The sequence below is a fragment of the Amblyomma mixtum genome, chromosome 4 (genome assembly GCF_055824585.1).
Source record: "Amblyomma mixtum isolate Tamu chromosome 4, ASM5582458v1, whole genome shotgun sequence".
NCBI classification, from domain to species: Eukaryota; Metazoa; Arthropoda; class Arachnida; order Ixodida; family Ixodidae; genus Amblyomma; species Amblyomma mixtum.
In genome coordinates, this window is record NC_143015.1 from 57,109,019 (window position 1) to 57,121,740 (window position 12,722).

General features: G+C 44.5%; 1 protein-coding gene across 1 annotated transcript; it reads left to right on the forward strand.

The window, feature by feature from the left end:
* The first annotated feature begins 9,104 nt into the window (after nucleotides 1-9,104).
* LOC149346548 (uncharacterized) lies at nucleotides 9,105-9,788 on the forward strand. The gene has a single exon (XM_089541375.1). The coding sequence runs from the start codon at nucleotides 9,105-9,107 to the stop codon at nucleotides 9,786-9,788; it is 684 nt and encodes a 227-aa protein (XP_089397501.1).
* Nucleotides 9,789-12,722: the final 2,934 nt, after the last annotated feature.

The window sequence follows — 12,722 nt, forward strand, 5'->3', positions numbered from 1 at the left end:
TACGAGAGAGACTTCACGAGAGGGGTGTTTACTAGACAAAGTAAACGGCGATCCAGATGAATTAAGGGGCTCAGTCCTTGAAAAGGTATGTACTTCGTTAGCCCCGAGGCCACTTCTCGAAACGACAGCAGCACACAGAATACATGCTCGCTCTTTATTGATACCAAGGCGAAAAGTACACGGACTGTCGAACATACATACGTGCACTGGATTAGCGAAAATGCAGACATTACATGCCTTCCATGCATCAAAAACTAGCACAGCAGTACGCTGGCTGTTATGCAGGCAGTCTTGCGGCAACGTCAGACTCGCGAGCGGGACAGTCGAATTCTCGTACTGTCATTCTTGCAAGTGCTCACCTTTTCGTGCTTGTAGTCAGTAGCACGCGGGTAACTAGCACAACTGAAGAGGGCGTAAACAGGATGCGTCGCAGCTAAAGCTCACTTTATCGCAGCTGCCAAGACGGCACTCTCTGGACGCCGCCATTTTCATTTTCTAGCGTTCATAAGCGCGAGCGTCGTCATGGGAAACGTGACCATTTATTTTAAGACTTTGCCTTGTAGTTAATACACGCAATTAATAAATGTGTTTTGCCTTATTTTATTATCATAAATCGTGCGCTTGCGATAAAAAGCTCAAAACGAATGTGTCGTGATAAGCGCACTCCACCCTGGAGCGAGGCTATGGTTGTATCGACTAGGATGGGCAAATACGCCGCCCGGCTAGCCCGGCGGAGGCCTCCGCGCTTCGGTTCGCGCCGTCGCGCGCGACGCGGCGGCGGCGCCACCATCGCTGCATCACATGATATGTGACGTCACGCCAGGGATGAAGCGGCGCGCGCCCGCCGTCGCGTCAGTCTCTGTGCCCGCAACCGCGCCAGCGTCTTTGCGCCGGGCGTGTATGCGGTCAAGATGCCTCCAAACGCTAAGGACGTTAATAATAAGAATGCAAAACGAAGGCTGCTTCGCATCCACTGGGCTTGACCTTGATAAGCCTCCAACGTTTTTGGTCACGGAACTGCGACCCCGCTTGTGTGTTGAACTTTGCTGTCTTAGAGGCGCCCTAAACGACCCCAGCAAAAAAAAAAAAAATGCGATCGGGTAGCAGCTACGTGCGTTGCCTTTCAGAGAGCTGTAAAACTTTGTCCTCCTCGCAGCGCAAGCACTCTCCCCAACATTCCGCTTCTGCACACCGTAAAATGTCGCCGTGGAGCCCAGCGTTGTTCGAGGGCGGCATACTTCGTCCTCTTCAGGTCTCCTTGCTATTGCGCAGTCAGAGTTACAGGCCATCACAAAGAGTTCTCAACGTTAAACCACGCGGAATACATTCACTAACGCAGCGGATTGTATCGCAAGCCTGAACGCGAGGCCCTAAGAGGTCGCCGGAGCACATAAAATTAAACCTTCCGTAACAATTCCAACGCTGTACCAAATGCTAGTCATCGTATTCTGGAACATCGCGCACTCTCTTCCAACCAAGTTAAACGTGATAGAACACGGCGCAAATGTACCTAAGAGTAATGGCATTGCCAAGCATCGTAGTCAACACAGAGGCTTTCAGAAATATTGATACGTGTGCACCAACGTTGGTCATACCTATTAATGAAAGCTCTTTGTGCTTCCAGCGCAGAAAAAAGGAAAAACGTACAGAAATCTCATCATATCAACGACATGGTCGTAACATAAGCGTTCACATAAGAAAGAGTTTTTTGCTACAAGAAATATGCACCGCGCACAGTCATCAGAAGCATCTTGACTGGTTCCGGCCATTTACACAATTTTCGTCCTCATATTCCGTTGTCGATTCGCCGCGTGACACACTTGCACAACGGCTGTGTCCAACCTGCCCTCGCATCCTTTCTCGTACGCTAGCTAACTCTTAAAATTAAATTATCAGTTCTCATCATATTCCGCTATGCCAGTTTTTTTTTCAGCAGCAAAAGCAAAGTTTTTGAAATAATCACTCATTTTTTCAGTTTCGCCCTCTAGGAATATGACTACGGGAGCGTACCTAATATTCATACACTAAAATATGAGGCAAAAATAAACTCGAAACAAATATCTTCGCCTCATGCCTTCTACGCGTTCATAACGCTGGTTTTGTGGTCTTGTATACGCTGCAAACCTTGTCATCAGAAAAATGTTGGAAAGCTGGCTCTAATCCATGCTACCCATAGATTAGTGTAGGGAAGGAATGTATGCATGCTGTGTCTTGTTTTGCTAGATGTCAGATACATAGGAAGCACTCCGATTGATTGAATGAATGAATGAATGAATGAATGAATGAATGAATGAATGAATGAATGAATGAATGAATGAATGAATGAATGAATGAGCTGTTTCTTAAAAAGAGAGATTCAAGGCTGTTTATTAGGGAATTAGATTGATAAGGAAGCGAAAAGTAGGGGTCTATTGATACATGAAAGGACGGCATGGGTGGTCTGGCCGCGCTTTGCACTCTTTTGTAGTGGCCGATTATATTAGCATATTTGCCAATATCTTCCCAGATGCCGTTCGCTCCGGCTCTGGTCAATGCACAAAATTCCTCGCCATCACTGCGATTAAGATAGCGACTAAAGAAACTTTTATGCACTCGTTTTGTTGCGCCAGTAGTCAGCACTAATGTGGTAACAACTGTGACAAAGGGATTACTTGATATCTGCTTACAGACATTTCCTGTTCCTGGTGCCACTGCGGGATAATTTGCTTGCCTTAAATATGTTCACCAGCAATGTGACCATGTGAAGAGAGGATTGTCAGGAGGAATAAAGGAAGATGGACGCCAGCATTAACGCGGCACAAACTTATTGCACACAGCGAGACCTCCTAATGCGCAAAAGCTAAAGCACATCAAGGGAACAAAATCGCACGCTACTAGCCCCCGCCAGCGCCTGCAAGCGCACATATGAGGAGCATATAAACGCGGAACCGAGAACTAAAGCGGAAGCAAAACAAGAAAAAAGCACTGTGAGCGTTCCGAAAGAATAAATATCCGTTTTTTTTTACCATTAATGTTGACGGACAATGTTAAAGTTCCGGAATTTAACCTCAAAAGAGCAGAAACTACAGCTCAAATGCCACTTTGCTTACGCGTGGCTGGCCTGCCTTCGTCCGTCGTAACGTTCGACTGTGTCCTAAAAACATACGTCGAGGGGGGGTCGCTGCTGGAGAAATATGCGCTCGGGTAAAGGTCACTGTCACAGCTGGCACTGCTGTCCATTGCTGCAGATGCGGCAGAAGGTTAACAAGACTGGTGCAAAGCATTTTCCGGCCCTGGTTGCCTAAGATTCGGACGAAAACACCCTGTATGAGGACGGGCACGAGTGTCTGTGTTTTCGTGGCGTTCGATGTCACGAAACTCCACCTCTGTGTACGCGCTTTAAATCCCGCCGTTTCTTCTCTTGCGTAATGTACCATATTCTCTAGAAATTTACTCGGCCATCTGATTTTTTAGTTCAATTTTCCGCATCGACATTTAGTTTTTCTTCGGTTACGAAATGTTACCAGTTCTAAAATATCCACTTAATCTTGACAAATAAAGTTTACTGGCCCAATTCAGTATCAGCTCCGTGGATGGACTGCTTATTGCAGGATTACAGAGCCTAAGGACCTGCGTTGAGCATTGCGGCCTCAAACTGTTTAGAAGTTGGGGAAGGCAGGGGCCTACCCATGAAGCTCCAGTTAAGTGGTCTTATCAACACCTTCGGGCCTTTTCTACTTATTCTGATCAGCACCAATAAGTCTTGTCATCCGCGAAGCATTACCCTCCGTTTTAGTTCCCCAACTATTCAGCGGCGACATTGGTGTTGAAACACTGCCGGCATCGTGTGGCTCGAGGCAGTGCTGACGCAAGGGGACTGCACCGCATGAAGGGGAACTGTCGTTGCCGGTACTAGTTCCGCAGTGTATTCGTGCCTTTTGTTTATTTCATTCCACGGCGAATAATGAAAGGTTTCATTATTCAACAGAGCGTTCCGAATAATCTTGAAAGTCAGCTTTATAGTTAGCCGCTTTTGATTGCACCACATTGAAATGGACGACAGAGGCAGTTGTTTCTAGCAGAATGATGTCTTGCGAACAAGAATTCGTTAAACAGCCACATGGCTGAATTCAGAGAGACAAGAAGGCCTATATGCCTCCGAAGAAAGGGAAAATGAAGCATACTTGGCTGCAGAGGAGATGACATAAAGAATGAGAGGCGACAGACCAATCTCACACTGGTCGGGAAACCGGCTCTGCGTTGTTCTCGCAAGGGGAACTTCAACAAGCTGTGATATATTAGGGCGCTTCAATGTGCACGTAGTTAAACTGGCTGACTTTATGAATGCGAAAGGCATTGGAAGTCATGCTGTTTCAGAAACTGGAATCTGCGCAGAGTCAACCATTGAAAAATTTTACTTCAGCGAGAGAGAGGGTACGTTAAATGCCTAAAACAATGCTAGAGCAGCCAGAAGTCCCGTATGAGGTTCAAATGCAAATGCCGCTATCCTACCCCCCCCCCTCCCCTTCCCTTAAAAAAAAGAAAAATCCTTCACTATAAAAGAACGAAGTGCTGAAATATACAAATAGTCGACTTCTTCATCTAAACTCAGTGAATCGCGGTGATTGCCGAGTGTAACAATGCGTGCAGCCTTCTCCGTTCATTCATAGCACAATGCATACTATGCATTCATTCAGGCCGGTGCTTCGCAGCCTGTTCTTTCTTTCGTTCCTTATCGAGCCGAGAAAGCCGGCAGGCAACACGATACGAACTCAGCCGTTTCTGAACGAACTTTTCTCGCAACATAGCAGCCATAGGGTTTTTGCGTTACTTGAAAGAGCTCGTTGCCATACATCCGCCTTTCATTGAGATAACTTCCAGACGTAGAGGCTCGGAACGACGGCAGCGCTATTGTAAGTAGTATGCATTTTCTGCCTCAATGTATTCGATTTGAAGTACAGTAACCAGATGGGGCTTTCAGAAAAGACTACGCTCGGCTCACTATGCCTAACTTGACAGAAGGAACTGAAGAGCGTGAAATGGCCTCACTGCAGGATCTCGTGGTGACCTGATCATTGACTTTTTTTTTTAAGATGTGATGACCATGTGTCTGCATTCCAATGGCGTCTAGAGGTCGGTGACATGTATTGAGCAATGGAAAATTACAATATTCATTCTGCGCTTTACGTTTCAAAGTAAACCAGGTTCGGCGCTATCAACTTACTGCACTGGTGTCTAGTCGGATGGCGACTTTACTATGCATCGGTGGCCTCAGAATATCTTCACTGCAGCGCAGAGTTCTCCCAATTTAGTTCCCAGACTAATTCATTCGGCTTCTTGGTACCAATGGCTGTTGCCTGTGATGCCGTGGCTGATATGTGCAAAGCATTGTTAGTCACCAGCATCTTTATCAAGCGCTGTGTTGTCACATCGGAGAGACCGGAAGGAATTGGAAGCGTAAATTTCGCTCATAGGACGGGGAGAAAGAACAATTGGTCTTGAATAGGTCTGCCGCCGTCTTCTGTTAGTATTGCACCAGAAAGGAATTTATATACAAATGGAAGCATAAAAATGCAGCAAAAATGCGCCGTACTTCTTTGTGTGGCTGAAATTAAGATAGCGCATTTGCTTGTTCTGTTGTGAACATGCGCTTCCTATGCATTCAGTCTACAGATATATGCTGCTAAAGACAAAGATACCCGCTACGCTGGTCCTGCGTCGTTCTTCAGCGGTGTGTGTGTTTTTTCGGCGCTACTGTTTTCCTTTCTCGAGTATAGGGAACCATCTGGCCCCAATAGAAGTTCTTCTCAACTATACCCGCTGTTTGTTTCAATGGGTGAAATGTAACGAAAGCAGGTAATGTCATTTAGTCATCTCGGACATTTGCCAAATTTGAGATTTAGTAAAGACAGCAATCACTTAATAATTTCTTTCGTTGGGTAGTCCTTTTCACACCTTCCCGTTCCCACCTGTAGGGTAGCATACTGGGCGTCGCCCAGTTAACCTCCTTGCCTTTCCATTCACCTGTTCTCGCTCTCTCTCTCTCTCACACACACTCCCTGAGAGAACGGGTTTATCACTGAAAAACTCGTCCGGCTGCGCAGCGCGTAGGCTTCCGTGCACCGTAAGTTACTGAAAGAGCAGATGCTTGTTACGTCACCTTCTTCCCTCCTCAGTGGCATTCGCGTTTAGCACGCAGCGAACACTCACCGCAGCACTATTACTTCCGGATGCGGCACCTGAATCTAGGCGAATCTAGTGTGCACGCATAACGACGAGAAAGAGCCGAACGATGTGCAAAAAAATAAGTCTTTATGAAAGTTTCATTTCTGAATAGGAAGCTGTTTGTTAACCTTGTGCTGCATTCGTTTGTACCATTAGGGATACCACCAGACATCCTTACGGCATCTAATTTGGTAGTAAGGACTGGCGACACGTTTTAACGATGCTGTTGGTCTTTAAACACAAAAACGAGGCGGCTGGATTCTCAAGGGGCACACGGTAATTTGAATCACTTGATACTAGTCAAACGAAGATGGCGTGGGTGCGGTACCGAAAGGTTGAGGGGTGTTAGGATTACTGCAGGTAACAGTACTGAGCATGTCTTCCAAAATATCATTATTAATGTTTGTCTGCTTTAGCGGCTTGGCAGCAATAGGTCTGTCTTTAGTGCCGTCGGTAAAGCTTTCTGCAGCGCTTCGTCGCAGTATTGGTTTTAGATGTAAGTAGTGGATAGTACCGGCGAGTATTCATGTGTTCATGGAGGCTGTCCTCACCAAATCTATATAATCTCTACAAGACGTCCGACTCAAGAACTTCTTTTTAAATGAAAAAATGAAATCTCTCATTTGCCGCCACACAACGTAAGCGTAAAATAGCGCATACGAAAGGCAATAAAGAATGCAGCCAGCAATACCCGGAAGTCCAGGAGAAAGGAATATTTCAACGGGCAGCTCTTTACGGTCGTAAGGTTATAATATCTTGGGATGGCACTGTTATATTACAAACTAGCGCTTATCCCCCTCGGGACGATTGACAAAGTTTAAAAGCAAGATTTCGCTAAGCATTTGAAGGCTTCACCATACCTCAAGATATGTTTAAAAAAACTTCTGTTTGGGCTAGATGGTGCATAGCTTATTTTGAAACGAATTCAAGCGCACAACAACACGCACACAAGAGAGGTAGCGCCTTTCGGTAGCGCCTGTCCTGTGTCTTTCCTCTCTTGTGTGCGTGTTGTTGTGCGCTTGAATTCGTTTCAAAATAATCTTAATATGTTCATATTGATATGTTGATATTTCCATAGAACCCCAGGTAGTCGAAATTTCCGGAGCCCTCCACTACGGCGTCTCTCATAGCCTTAGTCGCTTTCGGACGTTAAACCTCATAAACCAAATCAAACCATATGAATATGATAAAATACTTCACAGTTGCCTCCCAATTGCAAGTGACATCTCAGAAAGATGGACTTGACTAAACCGGTGTCTTAGGACGTTAGCCCTTGGCCACCTCGTTCCGGATTGGCAGGTGCCATCGTTTGCCTCGACTGACACCGCTGCTTGGAGAAAAAGGCTCACGCCGGACCCAAATACAACTCGGAGTGGACCGGACACCAGAGCTAAGAGGGAACAGAGACATCGCAGGATAGGCGAACTAACGCATACACAACGGTACTACCTCCCATGTTGATAGCAGCGGGAATTGCATGAGCTCCAGAGTAGTAACCAGCTTTCCGTAGCCACCTCTAGTAGACATCCGCCTCTCACAGATTAGGAACTACCGATGCGATAAGTTGTGTCAATATCGGCTCCATTATCCACTGCGAGGGCATTCATTTCGTCTGGAACTGCTCTACGTAGATTGAAGGAAGCACGCAGAAAGGAGCAGAAAGATACTGATTATTAACGAAGTCAGGCGGTATGTGTTCACTTGCCGGCCTGTAACGTGTAAGATGATGACCCGCAGAGCAACACCTTTTGTTCAGTGCAGCCGACCAGCTAGGCGCGGACGTATAGAGGGGGTTGCGCAACTGCTGTAGGGTGGGGTACGGGCTCTAATCCTGGTGGCGTACGAAGCTACTTTTGAATTCTTCGGAACCATAATGGCTAAAGATATGAAGGTTGCATTGCACTACTCATTTTTATGTTCCATTTGATCTTGACCGGCGTAAAGGTTTCAGCGCCTGAAGACGGGCGATTTAAGTTACTTCCACTGAATCTTCTTTTAAATTCTGCAAACTGTTTTCTTCACTGTATAAGTTACAAAGTGGGGGGCTCTATTTACGGCAATTTATGAACGGTTTGAAGATCCCTTCGCTGTGAAAAAAGAAAGAAAGAAAAAGTTTGTTTCACGACTGCTGGCGTTAACCCCACACGGTTAAAAAGTTTCAAAACAATAACTACGCACAAATTTTCTCTGCACGCGGCTCCTTATAAGCGCAGCTCTCGGCGAGCAGAGCCTATACAACTAGCGCTGCCGGTTACATCGTTGTCTGAATCACATCCGTAAGAAGGCGGTTGTGGAATCTCTCCATCGCTTGCCGTCTTCAGCGTCTATATTTTCATACCGATTCCTAATAAGCGAAACTAGGGCTGATGAGACCTCCAACAGTGTGATCTATTATGAAGCCCAGCCCTTCAGCTAGCGTTTTTAGTCCCGTGGTTGCCATGAATAGGCAGAGCTGCAATGCTGCATAGACGGCCACAGAAACTGTTGTGAGATGGTCTTTCTAACTTGAGTAAAATTGACGCTTTGTTTTAAGACTGCATCTGGCTGAGAGGCCGTCACGAGATGGATTTGAATGTTTTCTATGCATTGACTAGAGTGAGTCTTTGACATAAAATACAGTTCTGTTTTCGCGCTTCCCTCCTTTTCGTCAGGCAATCCCAATGAAGGTTAAAAATTGTAGTTTTCTACCGTTTTGATGTTTGAAGACATCCTCATGCAATGAGTCCCTGCCAGATGACGGCCAATTCCTGATGTGCAGCGAATGTGAGTCCTCCTATCATATTGGTAGTTGTTCTGGCTGGTCGGAGTCAACATTTAAGGCCAAAGGAGAGAGCGGCCGCAGAGCATGGCGATGCGTGGCATGCCGTCCATCTAAAGCTAAAAGTGGGGACAAAGGGAACATGGACTCTGAGCTAACTGTTTGCCTGGCAGATATAACTCGAAGGCTTGATGCTCTAGCAGGATTGCCTGCTCAGGTTGGGGAAATTAAGGACTCCATCGAGTTATTGTCCCAGAAGTACGACGATATCCTGAATCGACAAGTTAAACAAGAGAAAGACATTAGTAACTTGAACAGACGTGTAGACAAATTAGAGGCTGTATGTACTTCAAGTGACGTTCACCAACTGAAAGCGACTGTCAATGATTTGGAATTTCGTAGCAGGAAATTGAACGTAGAAGTTCATGGCATCCAAGCTACGCCAAATGAGGACTTGATGTGCAAGTTGAATGCTGTGGCTAAGACTGTTAACCTGCCAGAGCTGACGGCAAATGACATTGGCGCTATTCACAGGCTTCCTTCCAAACCAAACAAAACGCCTGGAATTCTTGTTAGGTTTGCCCAGCAGTCAACTCGAGATAAATGGCTGGAAAAGCGTAAAGCCCTCAGAAATGGTTCATCTGGAGTCTCGATCACTGAAAACATGACACACCAAAACAGAGAGCTGCTCCGTCGCGCTAAGGAATGGGCAGAGGACAATGACTACAGATTTTCATGGCACTGCAATGGCAAGATCCTAGTGAGGAAAAGAGAAGGTGATAGCGCCGTTGTCATTCGTTGCGTGGCTGACCTTGATAAGCTGTGACATAGTTCAACCTGAAAAAGCCTTCCGTTTATCTCTGTTTTTGCTCCGATCATGCTTGATCCTTCGACTGCGCAGGTAGACGTTGCAAACCTTAAATACTTTTGCGATGCTAGTCTTCAGAATTGTCTTAGTTGTGTTCATTTTAACTTGAGGTCTGGTAGAAATAAGCAGGATGCACTTGACAATTTTTTCGGCGAAGCGCAAATACGCTTTAATGTCATGATGTTTTCAGAAACATGGTTTGCCTCGGAAGAGGATGTGTTTACACCTCCGACGTATAAATCTTATTACATGAACCGCACAGGCAAAAGGGGTGGTGGCGTAGCAATGCTAATCTCTAACTCGATGGATTCTGAACTAATATCAGAATTCAGCTGTATCACTCCTTTTTACGAAACGCTTGCCATTAGATTTGGTACTTCTGTTTTTTGTGTTTGTTATCGCCCGCCTTCAAATGACGTTCGTCTGTTCTTGCCTTTTTTAGACTCTTTCTTAGAATTTGTCAGTGAAAGAAAATATACATTAATTCTAGGTGGTGATCTGAACATTGACATGTTACAGAATAGCAGGGTTAAATTAGAACTAGATTCATTATTAAGCTCTCACTCCTGTCAAAACTTTATAACGTCTCCTACACGAACAACTACACAATCAACTACACTTTTAGATCTGTTTGCCACCAATATTGATCCTTCCCTTGTTAGAGCTGGCACTTTGATTTACGATATCAGCGACCACTTGCCTATATTTATGTTTGTCAGTCAAGTCGTTAACACGCCTACACGAATGCGCTCTGAATTTTCATACAGACGCATTACTCCTGATACGCTCTCCGCTTTTAGAGACTGCTTAAGCAGAGAAAACTGGAACGATGTGTTCGCAGTGAGCGATCCTAACTTAGCGTATGAGTTATTTATGAGCAAGTTCTCTAAGGTATACCTTGCGTGTTTTCCTATCAAGACGTTTAGAATTTGTAAGAAAAGTAGGAAGCCTTGGGTGGATAAAGAGTGCCTCAAGCTTATTAAAAAACGGGACCAGTTGTTTAAGGCATTTATAGAGAGTAAGTCCCTTGAAGCCCTCAAAGTGTTCAAGAAGTACAGGAATTCAGTCACAAAACATCTTCGTAATGCAAAAAAGCAATATTACTCTAACCTGTTCGAAGCAACACAAGGACGCACAAACAACGTTTGGAAGGCACTAAACACGGTATTTGGTAATGATTCAGAAGCGGTAACCACAATCGTAAAAGATGGCATAGAACTTCAAGGCACTAAGTTAGCTGACGCATTTAATGACTTCTTTTTATCAATCGGTGGTGCTACCAGTAGAAACCCTGATTTAAGATATATGAAGGAGCGAAGTAATCCAACTATATTTTTAGACCCAGTCACTAATAGTGAGCTTGTAGCGACATTTTTAACCCTAAGCAATAGTAGAGCTGCTGACGCGGACGATATTCAAGTGAAACCTGTAAAATTTGCCATTGATGTATTAGCACCTTGTCTTACCCACATTTTTAATATGTGTTTGTCCACAGGATGCTTTCCTCAAAAAATGCAGCGAGCAAAAGTGACAGTTGTGTTTAAGAAGGGAAATAGAGATGACATGTCAAACTACAGCCCCATATCCGTTTTACCTGTATTCTCCAAAGGTTTAGAGAAAATAATTCTGAAACGCTTGACCTCTTTCACTGAACGTTACAACTTAATAACGTCTGCTCAGTTTGGCTTCCGCAGGAACAAATCTACGGAACTCGCACTGCTGGCCCAAAAGGAGTTCATTCTCGAAAACTTTGAGTGTAAAAATATGGCACTTGGGCTGTTTCTGGACTTTTCCAAAGCCTTTGACCTCATTAATCATGAAATTCTCCTTCAAAAACTCGATCACTACGGCATAAGAGGCATTTCGCATCAATTAATATCGTCTTACTTACAATACCGTACTCAGTTTGTCGTCATTGAAGGAAAACACTCCACATCAAAGTCAATCAAAACAGGTGTCCCACAGGGAAGCATCCTGGGACCATTTCTTTTCATTCTTTATATTAACGAGATAGTTCGCGTTGATGCAACGGCACATTACATAATCTATGCTGACGACACAAGTTTATTCTTTTCAGGCAAATCGTGTGTTGATCTAGGTATCCGAGCGAATAGAACGTTGTCCGAGATTAATGCCTGGGCTCAAATTAACTGCCTAAAGCTAAACATTAATAAAACGAAGGCTATTTTATTTCACCCCCGACACACACATGTCCAGCGACCTTCCATTTTTTTTAAATAACACTGAAATTGAAGTGGTAAAGAGCTTTAAATCACTGGGCGTGTATTTCTCAGAAAACATGACATGGGATGATCACGTAAACTATATCGTTGGTAAGCTATCCAGGACAGCTGGCGTTATGCGCCGTTACTGCTACAATTTTCCCATACCTGTTAACATGCTCATATATAACTCTTTATTTTCCTCTTTATTAAATTACGCGTTTTCTGTATGGGCAACAACAACAGCTGGAAACATTAGCAAACTTACTCTCTTGCAAAAAAGGGCTTTACGCCTCGCCTGTAAAGTTCCATATCGCTTCCACACAGCAGGCCTATTCAAGAAGTACCACATAATACAAGTTTCATCGATGAACGATCACAGACTGTGCCGCTTATATAAACTCAGTTTAATAAAAAATAATGATGCCATCACTAGCCTTGCAAGGCTAGAGAAAAACATTTCTGCTTATAATGTGCGCCATCCTGAGATGTGGTATGTTCCAAAATGCAGAACCAATTATGGAAATCAAATGATAAAATTTAAATTGCCTACACTTCTGAATCACATGATAAAGGATGCTAACATTGACATATCAGATATAACACCAAAAGAACTGCGTTTGTTGTTTGTATAATGTTGTGATATGATTTTCTCGTTCTTGCCTGTTTT

What these genes read in the sequence shown, in the direction of transcription:
- LOC149346548 (XM_089541375.1), top strand. Translation starts at nt 9,105, where the DNA reads ATGGACTCTGAGCTAACTGTTTGCCTGGCAGATATAACTCGAAGGCTT.